The 20,710-nt window shown below is 54.6% G+C and overlaps 1 protein-coding gene across 5 annotated transcripts; it reads left to right on the top strand.

Annotated features, from left to right (window-relative positions):
- Positions 1-368: 368 nt before the first annotated feature.
- EPN1 (epsin 1) lies at positions 369-20,706 on the top strand. Of its 5 annotated transcripts, none has more exons than XM_012750232.3 (11): positions 370-631; positions 3,707-4,026; positions 10,637-10,886; positions 14,107-14,231; positions 14,575-14,649; positions 15,157-15,240; positions 16,843-17,146; positions 17,756-17,866; positions 18,022-18,105; positions 19,693-19,950; positions 20,123-20,706. In XM_012750232.3, the coding sequence occupies exons 2-11, from the start codon at positions 3,799-3,801 to the stop codon at positions 20,326-20,328; spliced, it is 1,725 nt and encodes a 574-aa protein (XP_012605686.1). In that variant the 5' UTR covers positions 370-631; positions 3,707-3,798; the 3' UTR covers positions 20,329-20,706. The 5 variants fall into 5 exon arrangements, with proteins under 5 accessions (XP_012605688.1, XP_012605686.1, XP_012605685.1 ...); XM_012750231.3 differs by having other exon boundaries at positions 18,019-18,105; XM_012750234.3 differs by lacking the exon at positions 14,575-14,649 and having other exon boundaries at positions 369-631.
- The last annotated feature ends 4 nt before the right edge of the window (positions 20,707-20,710 follow it).

Raw genomic sequence — 20,710 nt, 5'->3', positions numbered from 1 at the left:
CCCTGGGCACCCTGTGCCTGCACACCCACTCCTGGGGGTCTCGGCGGGGCAGGGTCCTGGAGGGCGTGGGGCTCTGGGGCGGGCTCCCTCTGCCGAGGGGAGGGAGGGTGGCCTTGCGGGCCTTGGATCCGCTGTGTGGGGCAGGTATGGCGTGCGCAGGCCAGGGTCTCTGGTTTCCACCACCCTTCACTGGCTAAGCGACTGCCGGCGGCATCTCTTTCGCACCACCTCGCCCTCTGCGGAGCCGGGACGCCTGGCGGAAGTGACGCAAGGGCGTCTTACGACAGCCGCCTGCGCGCCGGAAGTGATGCGGCCCTGGCGGGCTTGGCCGCTGCGCGGGGCCAGACGCGGAGGGCGGGGCGTGCGCCACTTCCGCTTCCGGTCCGTCGCCTCCTTCGGTTTCTTCCCGTCCCTTTAGCGGCTCCCCTCCCCCGCCTGGTTATCCGCGCCCCTCCCGGGCGCCGGGGCGGAGGGGCCCTCGGCGTGCGGCCTTTCCTGCGTACGCGCGTGCGCCCGTGCGCGCCTTCGCCTCTGCCGTCCGCGGCCAGGCGCGTGCCCCCAACACCGAGGCCAAGCGGGGGCAGGGGGCTGACCGCCATGACCCCCAGGAGCTAGGCGTGAGGGGGCCGAGGTGAGCGTGGGGCAGGGGGCGCGGGGCGGAGCGCGACGGTCCGGCCTGCCCTGGGCGCCCAGGCCTGGGCTGCAGCGCGCGCTGTTCCAGCCGGGCCTCTGGATCTGTGAGTTTCTGGCTTCTAGTAGTCCCTTACCGGCCTTTGTGTGTCTGTGCCTGGGTCGGCCTCGACTGCCCCTGTCTCTGTCGGTCTCTGTCGTGTCTGTGTCTCTGTTAACGTCTCTATGTCTTGTGGGCCTCTGCCCGTGTCTATGTGTTGCTCTATCTCCCTGTCTGTTTCAGTGCATTTGCAAAAGGATTTGGAGATAGGAGTGTCCCTGTGTGTTTGGCCCGGCTCTCTTTCTGTCTGTCATGTCTGTGTCTAATTGTCAGGATTTTGTTCCTATCTCTCTGGGTTTCTGTGTCTTCATTCCCCTCCCGCCATACCCATCTGGCCCTGGTGCAGGTCTTGCTGCCCTGCCTTCGCATCTCATTCTTGTCTCCATACCTCTACTAATCCCGAAGTTTCTTCCCAAATGTCAGGTGCTTGGTGTAGGATCTGCCGCCTTTCTCAAGGTTTCTGAGTGTCTGATGTGGTGGTTAAGAGCTCCAATCCTGGATTTGAAAGCTCCCTGCTTGCTAACTGTGTGATATTTGCTGGGCGATCTCTGTTTCCAACCCTCAGTTCCCTAAACTTTAAAGTGGGGACATTCATAGTTCCTACAGCATAGTATCCTGTGTATTTAAATCGAAGTGATGCTCATAAAGTGCCTAACAGTGTCTGGTATTTAGCAAATGTGTAATTACTGGGAGCTCTGGTTTTTATTATTATAGTACTTAGAGATTTTCTGTTTTACATAGTAAGTGCTAGATATTGGTCATCTGAGTACTTCTTGGAGAATTCTGCCATATTGTTTGCATTCTATTTAATCTATTAGTTTTCTTTGAGTCAATTTAATTTGAAAAACCGTCTAATTCTAAGCAATATCTGCGAGATCTTAGTTTTTATGTCCTAGTTGTATATTTTTTGCTAACACACTTTAAAGAAATACACAGTATTAAAGTAGCACATCTTCTGTTGCCACCCATTTAGATATGTTCTGTGTTTTTTCTCTGATAATAATAGCAGCTAGTGTTATTGAGTGCCTACTATCTGTGGGGCATAGAGCCAAGCACTTTATGTACCCATCTTGTTTAATCAACAAGCCTGCCAGATAGGAATTCTTTCCTTCATTTCAGAGTTGAGCAAACTGAATCTCAAGGAGGTTTGCTCCACTGGTAGCTGATGTGGCCAGGATTTGAACCCAAATTTCATGTCCTTTTCTATTATATCCCATTTTTATCAGTCCCAGGGCTCTTTTTGTTTCAGGATCTATGTCTTTTCTCTTTGCTTCTTGTTATGTCTTTGTCTGTCTCATCATGTCTCTGGGTAGCTCTCTGCCTGGGTTTTTCTATGTCTCTTTCTGTCCTTGTCTCTTTCTCATTTCATTTATTGTCACTCATCTTCTCTGTATTTGTCACATCATTACTTTATCTTAGTTTGGCTATGCCTGGGGCAGCTTTTGTTGAACTAGCTACATCTGTCTTCAGGTACACGGCTCTCTGGCCTTAGTTGAAGGCAGGGGCCAACTTCTCTCATTCATTGTCTTAGATCATGGTAGGGCTCCGAAAGTCTCCTGTGGCTTGTTGGAGCGGCATAGACTGTGGTGGTCAGAGCCTGCTCTGAAACCAGGCTGCTTCAAGGGTGAGGTGTGTGTCCATGGGCAAGGAAGTTAACTTCTCTCTGTCTCAAGTTTCCTCTCCTCTAAGGTGACTGTGAATCATGGGGGTGTTGTAAGGATTAGTTGAATTGATCTGTGTGCAGCATTCAGAGCAGTGCCTGGCTCAGGGTGAGTGCTGGGCAAGTGCCTGCTGGTATTGTCATTATTGGCTTCATTCCCCTCCTGTTTTTCTCATCACCAGTGGTAGTACAGGTTCATAGTTTAAAAGTATAAGTTTTGGAGTTGAAGTAGGCCTTGGGTAGAGTCTGCTTTGCTGTTCCAAGTATGTGACCTTGGCTGAAATACTTAATCTTTAGGAGCCAAGTCTCTGTTACATGAGATAATGTACATTGTACTGAGTGAGCTCCTGGCGCACAGCTAGGACCCAGGCAGTGGGCCTGTGTTCCTTATTTCTCCTCCCTTGAGCTTTGGACTTCCCCCACCCTTGGGCCACCTAGTTCCCTGGTATCTCCTATCTTCTTGCCACCCTGGGATGGCTCTCCCCTTCTGCCTATCTCTTTAATCCCTTCATGGGCGCCTTTCCCGTGTATCCTCTGGATTCCTACATTCCTGCCTCCTCCACCCTTGCTGCGGAGGTCTTTCCTGCCCTCCCTCCTTCACTTCCTTCCTGCACCATTTACTGAATGGTTTTTCTGGGCCATCTTCTCTGCTGGGAAAAGCTACATTCAGGCAAACTTGTTCTCTGTCCCCATGGGGCTCATGGGTCGACCTTAGCCACAGAATCAAATGACTGTAAAATCATGAGGGTGACTGAGTCTACCGACGAAGCTCGTGGCAATGGCAACTGTGGTGTTTGAGTGCAGATCTGGGAAGTTTTAAGTGGGTCTCTTGAGGTCAGTGGGCATCCCTGGGCGAGGAAGGAGAAAGAGCACACGGGCAGGACGGAGGGTCTCATGAAGTGCTGCCAGAGTTGACAGAGTGCTTTCCACTCACCAGGTTAGATCACCACTCTCTAGATCATTGCACGGAGCCCAGGTTTATAGAGAAAAAAGCTGAGATACAAAAGTTCTTGGCCTCCCCAGCATAGACCAGCTTGGAGATAGCCGAGCTGGGGCGAGGGTTTGTGATCTGCCACTGCGTACTCTGCCTTGCTGAGCAAAGGCCCCATGTAGGAAGAAGGCAGGCATGTTTGAGGAACTGAAAGTTGGATGGGGTAACTTTCAGATGGAGGTTAACTAAGGGCAGAGCCTTCTAGGCCACAGTTAGGAACTTGTCTTCCATCCTGAGGGCAGTGAGGAGCCCCAGGAAGGTTGGGCTTGTGCTCTGGGCAGCCTATAGCCTGTCTGTGTTTTCAAAGTTGCTCTCCCCTTCTCAGATGCAGTGACCCGCCAGCACCTGCTGAGGCCTCCCTCGGAGAGTCACCCAATCACTACACGCCTTGGGGGGCCCTCACTGCTGCTGGGCACCATGTCGACTTCATCCCTGAGACGCCAGATGAAGAACATTGTCCACAACTATTCGGAGGCAGAGATCAAGGTTCGAGAGGCCACAAGCAATGACCCCTGGGGCCCATCCAGCTCCCTCATGTCCGAGATTGCCGACCTCACCTACAACGTTGTGGCTTTCTCCGAGATCATGAGCATGATCTGGAAGCGGCTTAACGACCACGGCAAGAACTGGCGGCATGTCTACAAGGTCAGCGCCCTGGGTCCCCTCCCCTGGGGTGGAGGATGGGGCAGAATCTATGTGTGCCTAGAGTAGGGGGTCTTCCCAGTTCTGGAATACTGCATTAATGTAAAATCTTTTTTTTTTTTTTTTGGGAGACAGTCTTGCTCTGTAGCCTCGGATAGAGTACAGTGGCATTACCATGGCTCACTGTAACCTCAAACTCCTGGACTCAAGTGATCTTCCTATCTCACTCAGCATCCTGAGTAGCTGGGACTATAGGTGTGTGCCATGACACCTGGCTAATTTTTCTATTTTTAGGAGAGATGGCGTCTCGTTCTTGCTCAAGCTGGTCTTGAACTCAAGCTCAAGCAATCCACCTGTCTTGGCCTCCCAGAGTGCTAGGATTACAGGCATGAGGCACCACTCCTGGCCTTTTTTTTTTGGTTTGTTTAACAAAGGCTATAAATAAAGCATTTTAAGAAGCTTTGAGCCTTATAATTTAAAACTATTTTGAATGAATGATGCATTTGTAAGATTTAAATACTCAGAAGGCCTGAGAGGGTCCTTGGTTTCTATACCTTCTATGTGCCCAGATGCCCAGTTCTTTTCCTTAGAACAGCCAGGTGCTAGCTGCTGGGGACCACCTCTGTGTACCTGTCCAGGAAGATGTGTGCTCCTGTTGACACAGGTGATGCTGTGCTGTGGCTGTGTGCCCAACAGCATGGGTGAACCTCTCACACCTTATCAGCCTCGCACGCTGCGTGCTGTTTGCTTCCATTTATCTGACACTTGGGGAGAGGCAGCCCTGTAGAGACAGAATGCAGATAACAGGTTGGTACTGCCAGGATTTGGGGGTGAGGAGCTGGCTACCATGGGGCAGCACAAGGAAATTTGGGGGATGATGGGACTATTATGTATCTTGATGGCAGCACTGATTATGTGCCATACACATTTGTCAGAATTCAGACTGTGCGTTAAAATGAGTTTTACTGTATGTAAATTAGACCCCAATTTAAAAAAGGAAAATGAGACCATCTTAGAGAACATTCCCTGTTAGGATGTAAAAGATTTGTCACATTTATTTTTCTTTTATGATTGCAGAATAATTTAATTCACTAGTTTCCTGTTGATAGTTTTTTTTAAAGGAGTGTGCAGTGTTTTGTTTTTATAAGCAAGACTGCTATGAGTATCCCTGTACATTTACCATTTTCTAGAACTGGAATTGCTGGGTCAAAGGGCATGTGCATATGTGATTTTGTTAAATGTGGCCAAAATGCCCTCCACAGTGGTGGTCCAGTGTGCAAGCCCTAATCCATTGAACAGACAGGCAGATCTCAGGCTTTGGGCCAAAGGGAATGTGTCTTTCGGTAGAACATGGGTGGGTTTCAAGTTTGACCATGGCTCTGGGGACCCAGGGGCCTGGCATCCCCGTCTGGTCTGGTCACTCTGTTTCTCATGTTACAGCAAAATGGCCAAGGATGTGGGCTGGGGCCAGGTGACTGCCTCACTCTCCTGGTGGTGGGGCCTCAGGCTAGTTCCTGTATCTCTCTCTGGGTGAGGGTTGGGGTGTTGATGTACGTCTGACTCTTGGGCAGTGGCTGGTGCTTGTTGGAGGGTCCTGTTGCTGTTTCTTCAGCAGGTGTCTGTGGAAGGTTTGCTCTCATGGACTTAGACTGGGGTGTGTTCTGGCTGAGTTCCCTGTCCTTGCTGATTTTGAGACTTCCTGCTTAAGTTTCAAAATGAGCAGGATGGTTCCCTCTGCCCAGAGATGAGGAGGCAGGCCCAGGGAGTTGGAGCAGGGAATTGAGGCCCGTTTCTTCTGACTTGTTTTCATGCCCATCCTGACATGCCAAGATTGGGTTGTGGCTTGGGTTGAATCATAGATTGAGTCAGTAATTGGTGATTTATTGTGAAGGACTAGGTGATGGTGGTTCGGCTGAGAATGGGCCAGGGATGCAGGCGAGTCTTTGTGTGGAGGCAAGGGGCTGGAGGGATGGGTATGTAGAGGGAGGTGGGTCCTGAGGGGCCCCAGATAGTAGGTCCTTTCTGACAAGTGGCTGGGGTAGTGATGCGGGGGCCAGAGAACAGTAGGGCAGTCCTTGGGCAGGGATGGTCAGCAAATGCCAAGGCCTGGAAGTCTGGGGTGCATGCCGTGCATTGGTGTGGGTGCAGGGCAGGGAAGTAGCAGAGGTGCATGGGCTCAGGCTGCTTTCTGAACTTGACCTGTGTTCATTCCACACTTCTGTCCTGAGACTTCCTGTGGGTGGCCCCTTGCTGGATGGTGCTAGGGACTCAGCCCTGATCAGATCCTGCCCCAACCCTTGAGTAGCTCTTGGGTGGATAGGGATCAGCTTTGGAACATGTAGACAGGCTGGCAGGTGCCGTAGAGGTAGGAACACAGCAGAGGACCCTGCTAGCCTTAGGCGGTCAGGGATGACTTTCTGGAGACGGTGGGTCAGTTTGGTCACAGGTCCTAGCCGACTCTTCCAGCCTGGTTCTTTCTAAGAACTTTTCAAAGGTAGATTACTGAAAATATAGTTCTCTGGTTCTGACAGATGCATATATTTGTTACTGTCACAACCATCAAGACATAGAACGTTTATACCCTCAAAAAGCTCCCCTCTGATCTTTTGCAGTCCTACCTGGGCCCTACCCCAGCCCGGTCATTACTGTTCCATTCTCTGTCCCTGAAGTGTCTCCTGGTTTTTGGGGCTCCCCTTTCTGTGTTCTCCAAAGTACCAGTCTTTGGGCGTTTGGGGGTCCCCAGCCCATGTGGCTGAGGGCACAGGGTTCATGCTTCACTCTGCACCTGTGCTTCCTCATGCTGAGGATGGGATCTGGTCTCAGTGTGCTGCTGTCCTGAGAGTGGCTATGTGGGGTCAGCATGAGTGTGTGCCCCTTCCACGGTGCATGCACATAGCTAGGCACAGGCACAGGACAGAGGTGGGTGGGGAGGGGGTGGTTCTCCCTGGGTGCACACCTGGCCAGTGCCTCCCTTCTTGGCTGGCCACCTCCCTCAGGCTTCAGTCCCCTCTTGGAAGTGTGAGTGACAAGGACAGAATCCTCCAGGCTCATGGTCCCTGAACCACTGTGAGCCTGCAGCATCCCTTCTGGCCTTCTCCAGAGCCCTGTGTGCTGACCTGTCAAGGGCAGGTGCCCTCGTTTCCTGCCATCCCTTTGCCACCATGGTCTCGTTTTTGTCACGTCAGCCCTGGGTGGTAGGTAGGGCAGGAACAATCTTTCCTCTTTGATGGATGGGAAAACGTAAGGCCCAGAGGAGGAAGCTGTCTGCCTGGGGTTGTGGGGGAACTGAGTCTTGGGCCCATCTCTCCAGAGCTCGACCTCTTCCACCCTAAGAGTCCTGGCTGGTACTCTTTTTGCCCGCGGCCCCCCCCCCCCAGAGAAAGTATGAGCTTGGGGACCTGGCAGGGCTGGCTTCTGTATGTCTTCCCTGCATGGCATTGGGGACGAGTCTTGGTGAGTGAGGGCCAGTATTTGTTCAGTGCCTTGTATGTGTTGCCCTGTGCAAATCCTCATAATTACCCAGTGAAAGAAGTACTTTTCCTCCTTTTTCTCCATTTTCCAGGTGAGGAAAGTGAAGCACAATGAAGCCCAGGGCTACCCAGGATGTAGTAGAGCTGGGAGAGGAGCCCCAGAGCACACTCTCTCAGCCCTGCACGGTACCTAACTTCTATGAGGAATACGGGGTCTCAGTCTTTATCTTAAACCAGGGATCAGCAAACTAAAATCCACTGGCCAAATCTCGCCCTCCGCCTGTTTTCGTAAATAAAGTTTTATTGCAACACGGCCAGGCCCATTCATCATGGCTGCCCAGTAGTCGAGATAGAGTGTATGGCCTGAAAACCTGAAATGTTTTTCACCTGGCCCTTTACAGAAAAAGCTTGCTGACTCTGTTTTAAACATCTTTGACAAAGTTATTTTAAAAATAAAGAAAATAAATAATTGGGTTAGCCAATTGCTCACATTTTCTTTTTTCCTTTTTTGAGAACAGGGTCTTGCTCTGTCACCCTGGCTAGAATGCAGTGGTGTCATTGTAGCTCACTGCAACCTTAAACTCCTGGACTCAAGCGAAGCGATCATCCTGCGTCAGCTTCCCGAGTAGCTGGGACTACAGGCATGTGCCACCACGCCCAGCTAATTTTTTTTTTTTGAGATAGGGTCTTGCTGTGTTGCTCAGGTTGGTGTCAAACTCCTGGCCTCAAGCGATCCTCCTGCCTTGCGCTCCCAAAGTACTGGGATTATAGGCCACTACACTTAGCCCAGTTTGCCCACTTTTAAAATAAAGTTTTACATTTTTTTGTGAGGAGTAGCATCTAAGCAAATCATTAGTGTACAACCAGCTTAGCTTTGACGTATGTGTACACCTGTTTAACCTTTGCCCAGAGGGAGATTGAGGTGTGTCCAGCCCCATAGGAGGCTCCCTCACAACGCTCCTCCCCCATAGGCACCTGTCTGACTTGAGTTTGCCCAGGCAATTCTTTTTTTTTTTTTTTTACTGCCCTATGCAATGGTATCAGGCAATTCTTGAATCATGGACATAGACTCGTGTATGGCCTTCCGTGTCTTGCTTCCTTTGCTCACTATAACTGTCAGGCCTGGGAGGTTGACATGTGTTGTCGTGTGTACCAGCCGTTCATTTATTTTTTTAATTGTGTATGTGGTAGTCCCACTGTGTGCATTTGCCACCGTTTATACATGTATTTTGCTGTGCGTGAGTATTTGCACTATTTTCTGGTTCACGGTCTTTTTAACTGCAATTCCAAAGTCCAAAGAGCTCTGAAAATGAAAGTTGTTCATAATCCATTTGCTAGAAAGCCTGACCTGAGGTCATTTATATGACGGTTTATTGGTCCCCTTAGTGTGACTATTGGTATAGTTTTCTGCTGGGAGAGTTCTCTTATGTGTGGCAGGTGTATTATCTTACTGGTCTGAACTCTGGAAAATTCTGAATTCCAAAGTGCAAGGGCCCTAGGAGTTCTGGATCCAGGACTGCCTCTTGGAATGGGGTGTGATAATACATGGAAATCACTTTCCTTTTTTCCTTTCTCTAAAATGTAAACACCTTGAGGGCCAGTTAAAGACTAATCTCTGATAACAGCTGTACATACTGTTAACACACCTTCAAAAAGCCTTGCCAAATGTAGGTCCAGCTGCCTCAAGGGGTTGGGGAGATACAAATGGCCCTGGCATTTTTCTTGGCAAATTTTTCCTTGGTTCAGAACCTTAGGTTCAATGGCTGACACCTTCCTCCCTTATTTCCTCTCTACTCTAGACCTAGGTGCCCTGGAGGGGTTGGAGGTTCACAAAACCCCTGGAATCACCTGCACAATTTAAGGTGGTGTGCCTTTTTCTGAGGATGGTGGCTAAGGCTTCCAGCAGATCCTTTAAGGGGCTGCAACCCCTCGTCTTGCTCATCATAAGGGCCTTGAGCCCGGACTTGGGGGAGCCACAGAGACTGTTTTTCACCTCTCATTTCAGTTTGTTGAAAAGGGAGTTTGTTCTCATGTTATGAAATACAAAGATACCAAAGGGTGCACATGGAACAATAGTTTCCTGCACCCGTCCTTTTGTTCCTGGTGTTGTGGAATCCGTGAGTCCCTCAGGCCCATGGTTTCCCTTCATTTCAGAGGTGATGAGCTCCCTATGTTCCAGAGCTCCCCCTTGGTTATCTTCATGGCCCTCCCATGTTTGTGCGAGGTTTTACATTCAAAAGGGATGACACGTTTCAAACTTACAGAACAGTACAGAAAGCCTTCTGAGGTACCGTTCATTGTGATTTAACAAATGTGGTTTTTTGGGTGTGTGAGTGTGTGTGTGTGTGAGTGATGTTACTTTAGAGTTTCTTTTTAAAGCAATAGGTCAGGGTTGTGGCTCATGCCTGTAATCCCAGCCTTTTGGGAGGCTGAGATGGGAGGATTGCTTGAGCCCTGAAGTTCAAGGCTGCAGTGAGGTGTGATCTTGCCACTGCACTCCAGCCTGAGCAACATAGTATGACCCTGTCTCTAAAAAAAAGAAAGAGCAGTTCTGCACTGATGCCCAGGGCAGCCGCAGTGATTGCAGCGACTGTAGCTGCCATTTCCTCTTTTTATTTTTTCTTGAGCTAGAGCTTGTGTAACATTCAATTCACCCCTTTAAAGTGAACAGTTCAGTGGCATTTGGTACGTTCACAATCTTGTGTGGCCACCACTTCTGTCTAGTTGCAGAAATTTTTCATTTTCCCAAAGAGAAACCCCACACCCTGAGTAGTCCCTCCCTATCCGTCCTTCCTCCAGGCCCTGGCAACCCATGATCTACTCTCTGTCACTGTGGAGTTATCTGTCTGGACGTCTCACATTGGTGGGATTATACTCTGTGTGGATTTTTGTGTCTGGCTTCTTTCAATGGCACATTGTTTCTGTGGTTGGTCCATGTTGCGGCATGTGGCAGTGTCTCGTTCCTTCTCATGGCCATATGATACTCTGTTGTGTGGACAGATGTGTGCCTACCTGCTGACGATTCATGGCGTGTGGGACTTGAATCCTGGTGGCTGCCCCAGGGCCTGGCCCGTGGCACGGTCTCCAGCCCATCTTTATGGTGCCTGGTTGGTGACTGGTGTGTCCCTGTCCCTCGCTGCCAGGCCATGACGCTGATGGAGTACCTCATCAAAACCGGCTCAGAGCGTGTGTCACAGCAGTGCAAGGAGAACATGTATGCCGTGCAGACGTTGAAGGACTTCCAGTATGTGGATCGAGATGGCAAGGACCAGGGAGTGAACGTGCGTGAGAAGGCCAAGCAGCTAGTGGCCCTGCTGCGAGATGAGGACCGGCTGCGAGAGGAGCGGGCACACGCGCTCAAGACCAAGGAGAAGCTGGCGCAGACTGCCACGGGTGAGGCCCCCGCCCCTCTCCCTGTTGAGGCCCCAGTGGCCTAGAGTCTGTTCCTCTCCTGCCGAGGCTCCTGTGCCTAGCCACTGAGCCCCTGCCTCTCCCTTCTCCCTCTTTTTCCTCTCTTCAGCCGGGCGCTGGTCCCGCAGGCTCACTTGGGCTGTTTCTGTCTCCTGCCTCACACCCTGGGGCCCTAGAATTGAGAAATTTCATTCTGCTTAGCCACAAAACTAGCTGAACACCTCTTCAGGGCCCAGGTGTGTCCAGGTGATGAGGGAGGCAGGCAGAGCCCTACCTGTGGAGCTGTCATGCAGGTGGAGCATGGTCCTGTCTAAGAACTGTCAGTGCTAGGGGCAGGGACTCCTGAGGGGACTGCACCCTGACCTGTCAGGGTGCTGTCCTCTCGTCTACAGCAAGATTGGGGGTGGGGGGGCATCATTCTAGGCAGAGGGTGGTGGCCTGGGCGAGACACAGTGGGAAGGCCAGCATCAGAGCCTGCAGGCCACCACAAGGCCTTTGGGCTTGCTTAAAGAGCCTTTATTTTTTTATTTTTATTGTTTTTAGAGACAGGGTCTCACCCAGGCTGGAGTACAGTGGTGTGGTCATAGCTCGATATAACCTCGAATTCCTGGGCTTAAGCGATCCTCTTGCTCTGGCCTCCCAAAGTGCTGGGACTACAGGCATGTGCCACCGTATCTGGTCATGATCCTTTAAAATGTTCTTAGGTGGTGGACTCAGTTTGGTGGGTGGTGACTGCTTTACCAAAAATTGAAATAGAGTAAGTAGGAAACGGGAGTGCATCGCACATTGTCAGGCTGAGATCTGTCTTGTGAAACATTTCCAGTTATGTGGATGGGTATGTGCGTCCTAGACTGTGCTGGGAAACATGTTCTATACTGGTAGGGGCTCAGCCATGAAGAGACGCCAGCCGTTCAGGGACGTGGGTAGAGAGAGCTGGGAGTGTTGAGACTTTTGATCCGTCTGGGTAATGGATGGAGGCGTCCTAATTGGCAGGAGGTGATCGGGATGGGGAGACGATGGTGCATGGCCCCAGAAGTGGTATTGGGTGGACCTACCAGGGCAGATGGAGCAGGAGGGAGCTTGTGACCTTCAAGGGGTCTGGCTCGGGGGTCGGCTCATCTGGGGGAGATGAGGTCTTCTGTTTGGATGAGTTGAGTTTGGAGTCACTATTCAACACCCACTTGGAGGCATGAGGACACAGTAGGGTGTGTGAGGCCTGGCCTGGGACTCCAGAGTCATGACCTGTGTGCCTGCAGACAGCATTTAGAGCAGAGAGAGTGTAAAGTGCAGGAAAGGAAGCCAGGTGATGGAGGAGTGATGGGGCTAGGGGACACCAGGAGGGGAGTATGTGAGGTGGAGAGGGGCCACTGGCTTGAGGTGGTCGGATGGACGGGCAGGGTTGAGTTGGACCCAAAGAGGGATGTGGGTGAGAGCCAGGGGGACTCAGGGAGGAGTTTTCAGTATTTGGAGATCCTAGGGCAGAGATCGCATACTTTCCATGAAGGGCAAGAACATGATAATCTTTGGCATTTCTGGCCACACCATCCATATGTGACTGGGCGCCGGTGCTGCCCTCAGACTGTCCTCATGGGCTCTGAAGTTTGGATTTCGAGTAATGTTCATGTCTTGATAGTTTTTTTCATTTGATCCCTAACCATTAAAAAACGTGAAGACCTTTTTAGTTCCTGGGTGGCTTTGCCACAGTTTGCTGGCCCCTGTTCTAGAGCGAGTTGTGTGGAGGGATGAGGATGAAACAGGAGGCCAGGGCAGTTAGACAGTGTGCCCTGAAACTCTCAGGCAGCTGGGAAGGGCTGGTGGTCCCACAGGGAGCTCACACTAAGGCCAGGTGCTCTGAGGATGGGGACATTAGAGCCTTGCTTGCTTGGTGCCTTTACTTGCCCATGAAGCGGGAGATGGGGCCTGCAGCCTCAGTGAGGGCGAGGCAGCTCAGGGTCAGGGACTTGGCAATAGGCTATGGACTCCCAGCACCCACCTGGGAGTCCTGAGAGTTTGAGAGGGAGGGCAGGGAGGAGACCACAGAGGTTATGTCCTCCCAGTGGGTTAGCCTTGTCTGTGACCCCATCCTTCCTTCTGTCTCTGTCCTCTCAGACAGTCATTTACCTGCATTCCCATTCTCACCCTTTCTCTGTTCCTCACCCAGCTGGCCACCCTGGTCCCAGCCGGCCACCCTGGTCCCAGCCTGTGCCCCCAGCCCTGGCTCCTGCTGGGGACACCACTCTGAGTCTGGCCCAGAGCTGCCTAGACCAAGTGTGGGTGGGGCCAGGGATGGCCGTCTGCTGCTGCGTGGGGTGTAGAGAAGGTGGGAGCCTGCTCCTCCGTGAGCAGCCTGGACAGTGGGGCCGGTATGCACAGGGGCCCAGGATGCAGGAGCAAAGTGTCTTGATGCTAGAGCAGATGGAACCTGCTGATGCATCCATGATGGTGCAGAGGGCAGGGCAGGATGGGGCAGGGGCTGCTCTGGGGCCCTAGTGGCTCGGGCCCAGGACAGAGTCTGTCCTCTGCACTGTGGAGGGGCAGGGTCCCCAGGCCTTGGGGACTGAAGCAAGCAGGACTTGGTTCGAGGGCAGGATGGGGTCAGGGGCAGGAGGTCAGAAGCTGCTACCTGTGGAGGCTCGGGATGTCCTATCTGTCTGCTGGTAGGGTCCTGCCTTGCTTTCAGGTGCCCAATCCCTCCCCTCCCACTCTTGCTCCTGGAACCAAGAGCTTCTTCTTGTCAGCCCATTCCTCTCCTCTGACTGGGCTTTGGATCCCACAGTCTGAACAGATGTTGTCCTTCCCCCTAAATTCCAACCATTCCCTGCCAGAGGCAGTTTAAGCCCTGGAAGCTGAGACCCTGGGCCTCCAGACACTCCAGGCCAAGATGAGAGCTTTGAGGCCTGGGAGACCAGGCCATGGGACAGACTCCAAGGCATGTGGGGGCATCTCAGGCTGGGCGTCCGGCAAGAGCCTTTGTGGCAGGGCTCAGAGTTTCCCACAGTGTGCTCCCCCATCAGCAGACTTTCGTCTGTCCTCCCCTGGGGACCCTGCACACCCCTGCCTGTTCTCCTGAGGACCTGGTGTCTGATCCCTGCCTCATTTGCAGTCTTGGCCTTCTGAGGTCATGGGGTTGGGGAGGAGACATGGAAACTGAAGCCTCTGTCTGCCCAGGGTCTGGGTTTCACCTGCTTCTCCCTGCCCCCAGCCTCATCAGCAACTGTGGGCTCTGGGCCTCCGCCTGAGGCAGAGCAGGCGTGGCCGCAGAGCAGCGGGGAGGAAGAGCTGCAGCTCCAGCTGGCCCTGGCCATGAGCAAGGAGGAGGCCGACCAGGTACCTGGGCTGTGGTGCCAGGGCTCACTGTTCGACATCCCATCTCCATGCCGCACCCCAGCCTCTTTCCTCCTGGCCCTGACCTCCCTGGGTGTGTGCCCCCACTCGTTCTCTGACTGGGTCCTCTGCCCCAGTCCTGTGCTCTGTTTTTGTCCCTCCTCCCCTCTCTGGGGCCTGTCCTGCCCTAGCCCCTCTGCGTGTCCCTCATGGGCTTGGGTGACCGACAGCCTCTCTGCTTCTTCGGCCCTCTCTAACCCTGGCTCTCCTCCACCTACCCCTCTCTCTCGGCCTGCCTCTCTGTGGCTCTGGCTCCCCCCGGCCCCTCACGCTCTCTCTCCCTCAGCCCCCGTCATGCGGCCCTGAGGACGACGTCCAGCTCCAGCTGGCCCTTAGTTTGAGCCGAGAGGAGCACGATAAGGTCAGAGCAGCCTCCCTGCCCCTGCCCAGGGCTCCCCTCAGACCAGCCCCATTGCCCCTTCCTGAAGAACTCCCTCATCCTGCTGGACCCCAGCCCACAGGCTCCCGTGTGTTCAAATCTCTGCATCTTTAGCTGAAGGACCTCGGGTCAGACAGAACCTGAGGCAGACATGCTGAGGCTGCTCTGGGTGAAGCAGTGTCTCCTGCTCCCCCAGTGCAGGAGACACCACCGACTCAGCAGGACCAGGCCTGGGCTGTCCCCCGGCATGACACCCCCCACACTCCTCAGCCCTCAGACCACACCCTCCTCCCTGTGTCCTCCCTGACCTTTGACCCAGGTGTCCCATCCCATTCCATACATTGTCCGCATCCCATTTTAATTTTTTTAAGTTGCTTTTGTTAGGGTGGGAGGGGGTGGGAGGGGGCCTTCTAGGCTGGGGGTGTCAACATCTACCTGTTGCCCAGTTCTGACCCCTCCCTCTGGCCGGCTGCTCCGTGCCCCCAACAGGAAGAGCGGATCCGTCGTGGGGATGACCTGAGGCTGCAGATGGCCATAGAAGAGAGCAAGAGGGAGACAGGAGGCAAGGAGGAGGTGAGTGTGGGCGGCTCTGCACACCATGGCCTGTTTACTGCCATTGCTGCTGATCTTTCTCTGGCTCCTGTGAGCTGCTCTTCATCCCACTTGCCAGATCCCTGGGACGCAGAGACTGAAAAACAAGGCCCTGGAGCCCCTCTCTCCCCACTGGGGCCTGAGGCCAGCAACCCACTGGGCCTCTCTGCAGCTGCCTGCTGCCTTGGAGGTGAGGGTCTTCTCTGCAGGTGTGTGGAGCCAGGCCCAGGCGCTGCTGTGGTCCCACCTTGTCAGGTGCTGATGCCACTGGCCATCACAGGTGGATGAAGAAGGCCCAGAATAGGCTAACAACAGCCTGACATGTGCCACAGGAGGAGGGTGTAGGGCTCATCCATCCATCCATCTGTCCCATTTTCTCAGGCACCTCCTAAGTGCTGGGCGATGTGCTAGACACTGAGGACTGATTGGTGAGCAAGAGAAGCATGGTCCCCTCCCTCCCCTAGACCTTGGAGAGGGACAGTGTTTCCTTGGTGTTTGTGTGTTCTGCAGCTGAGTTGCAAACCTTTCCAGAACCTCTCTGCTTCCACATCCTGTTTTATTCTCAGCTGGGTGGTTCTGCTCAGTGTGACGGGGCCGAGGTCACTCATGCTGGCCTTGTCCTCCACCCTCCTCCTGTGTGGCCTCTCGCTGGTCACTAGTCTGTCCTGAGTGTCTTCACGGTGTGGCTGCTGCTGCTGTTTCCATCCTTGCACCACGAGGGCAAGCTCACCGGGCAGGCTCTTGGCCTGTGCCACATGCTGTTGGTCTGAGCAGGTCCTGAGGCAGCCCAGATTTAAGGAATGGGGACACAGCCCCCTCCCCATAGGAGGGGCAGCAGATCGCTTGTGGCTGTGCGTGATCGAGCACAGTGGGCCTTTCTTGATGTACAGAGAAGCCAGTTCAGGATGCAGCTCCCAGTGATCCCCAGTGAGGATTCCCCCACTGGAGGAAGTTGGGGCACCAGACTCCCCATCTCTTCTCTGCTCCTGTCCTGCCCCACCCTGCCCTGAGAACAGGTGGGGAGGATGGATGTGGGTGCTTTGGGTAAAACTTGGCTCATCTGTCCCTGGGGGCACTTTGGCTCAGGGGTGCTGATTGAGTGCGTGTGGGGGGCACCTCCACCTTCAGAACTAAGGGACGTTGAGTGTGGGGGCCATTGGAGAGGCAAGCTCAGGGTGGTCAGGGTCGGGGCTTAGGGGGAGTTCCAGGGGGAGGTGTGGAGAGGTGCTGCAGTTTGAGGGGAGGGGTGGGCCTCTGTCCTTGTTCAGGGCCATGCAGAGGACCTCAGGGCAGGTGGGTTTGAAGAGCCACCCTGTGCTGTGTAGAGGGTGGACTAGGGGCAAGGGTGAGGGGACTTGGGTCAGGGTGGGGCAGGTGGACAGGCAGGCTGCCCTGGGAACGTGAAAGGAGAGGAGGGTGCATGGGTGTCTGCAATGGCTCTGCCTCCCTCGCATCCCTTCTTGTGGATGGCTCCTGTCGAGGCCCAAGGCCCTGGCTACCCCCTAAATGCCTGAGGGCTCAGCTTGGTCCACGCCAGGCCCTGCCACCCCCTCACGTTCCTTCTCCTTTCTCCCCCCACTGCAGTCGTCCCTCATGGATCTTGCTGACGTCTTCACAGCCCCGGCTCCTGCACCAGCCTCCGACCCCTGGGGAGGACCAGCACCTGTGGCTGCTGCCATCCCCACGGCTGCCCCCACCTCGGACCCCTGGGGGGGTCCCCCCGGCCCTCCAGCTGCTGATCCCTGGGGTGCTCCAGCTCCCACGCCAGCCTCTGGGGACCCCTGGAGGCCTGCTGCCCCCTCAGGGCCCTCAGTTGACCCTTGGGGTGGGACCCCTGCCCCTGCAGCTGGAGAGGGGCCCTCACCTGATCCATGGGGAAGCTCTGATGGTGAGTGCCACCGCCTTAGAGATGGCCTTCACTCGGCCATGTCCTTAGATGGGGATAGACATAGCTAAGTAGCGCCAGGCAGTTGGGGGGCACCCTGGGCACTGATGGGGGCCCTGAGCTAGAGCTGAGGGGGGTCAGGTGAGACAGCCAGGAGGAGAGCTTGTGAGATCAGGGCCCAGAAGGCCTTGGGGCTGTGGAGAGGGCCAGCTCAGAAGGCAGAGTGTCACGTGGGCAGTGGGTGAAGCTGGGGCAGGAGCAGGAGAGAAGGTGTCAGATGCCCAGCTGGACAGGGATGGGGGTGGAGGCGGGTGACAGGGAGCTGAGGAAGGGCTCTGAGCATGTGAGCAGGTTAGGGGAGGCAGTGGAGAGGCTCCTCGCCCTGGGTAGGGTATAGGGACAGAGCCTGGAGGCATGACACCCACAGCTGGAACTCAAGCATGTTGGGGCATCCAGCTGGGGTGGGCTTCTTGAGGGAAGAGGGCTAGGGAGGGGGAGGGAGGGGTGTGGGCAGCATTTGTGTGAACAGCCACAGATTCAGTGGTGACAAGCCCCCGAATTGCCTTGGCAGGCAAGGTCACCAGCCCCTCACGTGCCATTTTCTTCACCCAGGTGGGGCCCCTGTCAGCGGACCCCCAGCCTCTGATCCCTGGGCACCAGCCCCAGCTTTTTCAGACCCCTGGGGGGGGTCACCTGCCAAGCCCAGCACCAATGGCACCACAGGTACTGGGCTGGGGGCAGGGTGGGCAGAGCCCCAGTGAGTGTGAGCAGGTAGTCTCCTGGGTCCTGGGGAAGAAGGTGCTAGAAACCTGGAGGTGAGGGTAGAGGCAGGGTCCCTGGGCAGGTGCTAAGCAGACCATCCTGCCCCCCTGCAGCAGTTGGGGGCTTTGACACAGAGCCCGATGAGTTCTCTGACTTCGACCGACTCCGCACAGCCCTGCCGACCTCCGGGAGCAGCACAGGTGAGCCGCCCTCCCCTGGGAGCTCCGTGGCTCCTCAGGAGCCCAGGCTGGGCCAGCCGCACTTAAGGGTGAAGAGTGCAGTCAGATAGAATGAGCTAGACTCACCCACCTGTCTTTAAAAGAAGTATGTATCCAAGTCCTTTCAGACTTAGAGAAAAGTTGCAGAAATAGTACAAAGAATTCCTTCTTGGGAGTCCACCCCCTCCCAGATACCAACCTCAGACCCCTCTGCTTCCGGGTTGCTTTTGAGTGCATTGCAGACCTGCTGAGTGTTTCCATGTGTTTTTGAGAGCAAGGACAGTCTCTGTCCTGTGTAGGCAGCTTTGTGGTGACCAGGATTTGGAAAGTGGCCCTGACATGCTGACCTCCCTCCATCATCTCTTTCCTTGCCCCTAGCATCCCTCGGCCCAGGGTCTGTCCTCAGTGGGTGTTGAGTTCAGCTGCAGACCCGTCTGGAGAGTGTCCGAGGTCTTGGGAACACCACGTGGTTGCTTTGGAGTCTTAGCAGCAGCAGCTGCTGGTATCTGCCTGTGGGAGATGTCAACTTTGATCACTTTTATTTTTTTGAATTAAGGGAAGTTCTATTGTGTGGTGTTTTTTTTTTTTTTTTTGAGACAGAGTCTCACTCTGTTGCCCTGACTAGAGTGCTGTGGCATCAGCCTAGCTCACAGCAACCTCAAACTCCTGGGCTCAAGGGATCCTCCTACCTCAGCCTCCCAAGTAGCTGGGACTACAGGCATGCACCACCAGGCCTGGCTAACTTTTTCTATATATGTTTAGTTGTCCAGCTAATTTCTTTCTATTTTTAGTAGAGACGGGGTCTTGCTTTTGCTCAGGCTAGTCTCGAACTCCTGAGCTCAAACGATCCTTCCGCCTTGGCCTCCCAGAGTGCTAGGATTATAGGTGTGAGCCACTGCTCAGGGCCAAAGGAATTTCTGTTGAGGTGCAGATTGTGGTACAGAAATACGTGTCTGGCCGGAGGTGGGAAGTGACGGGGACAATGGCCACTTGCATTGGACACTTCCTGCTGGGTCCTTTCACACTAGGGTTGCTTTCGATTAACTAGCCAGTCTGCAGTTTTTGTTTTAGGCTCTTCTGCCTCCACACAAATTTGTACATTTTTCTTCAGCATTAGATAGAATTTTTATTTAAAAAAAATTGAGACCTTGAGCCAGCAAATGTCATCAAACCTTCCGGGTCATTGGTGTTTGCCATTGTTTCTCCACTCGGAAATTCCTGTTTAGGGCTGTGTAATTAGCTTCTGTGGGGGCAGCTCCTTTGAGACTAGAAGTGCCCTGACTTACCCTTTTGGGTCAGAGACCATGCAGCAGGCACTGTGCTGTGGCTGTCACGGCGACACCCTGTTCCATCATTCCTTCTAGTTTGTTCACTGGAATCACACCCCCTGGTTTTGAATGTGGGCTCTGACACTCGGAGCTGCTGGCCTTGGGCAGGCAATGCCTGCCTCTGTGCCCTAGTCTTTATCCTTGGCCTCCAGCGATGGGCCCCACCTGGTCTGCACTGCTCCCAGGTTGGAGCCACCCTTGCTGGGCAACCCCTCTGAGCCCCTCTCCTGGCTCCTTGTAGGGGAGCTGGAGCTGCTTGCAGGAGAGGTGCCCGCCCGCAGCCCTGGGGCGTTCGACATGAGTGGGGTTGGGGGGTCTCTGGCTGAGGCTGTGGGGAGCCCCCCGCCTGCAGCCACACCAACCCCCACACCCCCCACCCGGAAGACGCCGGAGTCATTCCTGGGGCCCAATGCAGCTCTTGTTGACCTGGACTCGCTGGTGAGCCGGCCGGGCCCCACGCCGCCAGGAGCGAAGGCCTCCAACCCCTTCCTTCCAAGTGGTGAGTGTGGCCCCCTTGCCCGTTCCCGGGTCCTCCTGCCCGTCCTGCCAGAGCAGGCGCCTCTCAGGGATGCTTCTCCCCACCCACCCGCTGTACCCCCAGCTGGACACAGATGCTTGGTGGGTGGCACCCACTGACTCTATTCATGTGTCTCTGTTTTCTCTCCCTGCAGGAGCCCCGGCCACCGGCCCCTCTGTCACCAACCCCTTCCAGCCCGCCCCCCCTGCGACGCTCACCCTGAACCAGCTCCGGCACAGCCCTGTACCCCCAGGCCCTGGAGCACCCCCCTACATCTCTCCCCTTGGTGGGGGCCCTGGCCTGACCCCAGTGCTGCCCCCGGGGCCTCCGGCCCCTAGCACGAACCCCTTCCTCCTATAATCCAGGGCAGGAGGGGCTTGGCCCCGCCTCCCCCTTTCTGCTCCCTGGAGATCAGTGCTGTGAGTGCATGTGAAATGGGCCCACCCAGCGCCCTTCCCTCTCCCAGCGCCCACTCACACTACGCCCTCCTCCCACGTCCCCACCCCTCCTCCCTGAAGAGAAGCTGGACACGGGGTGGGGAGGGGTGCTGGCCAGAGGAGGACCCCGTTCCCGAGGCATTAGGAGGGGGAGAGACGGCTGGGCCCCTACCCATTCCCCCTCCCTCCAAACTCATGACCCCTCATCAGTGTTTGAGCCGCCTCCTTCTCCTACGCACCCCTTGGTGAATCCTTGGTGATGATTTTGGCAACTTCGGGAATAAATGGCAATTCTCATGGGTGTG

The sequence above is a fragment of the Microcebus murinus genome, chromosome 32, assembly GCF_040939455.1.
Source record: "Microcebus murinus isolate Inina chromosome 32, M.murinus_Inina_mat1.0, whole genome shotgun sequence".
In the NCBI taxonomy this organism is placed as follows: domain Eukaryota; kingdom Metazoa; phylum Chordata; class Mammalia; order Primates; family Cheirogaleidae; genus Microcebus; species Microcebus murinus.
Note: the sequence above shows the minus strand (reverse complement) of the source record. Positions and strands in the feature narration are given on the sequence as shown.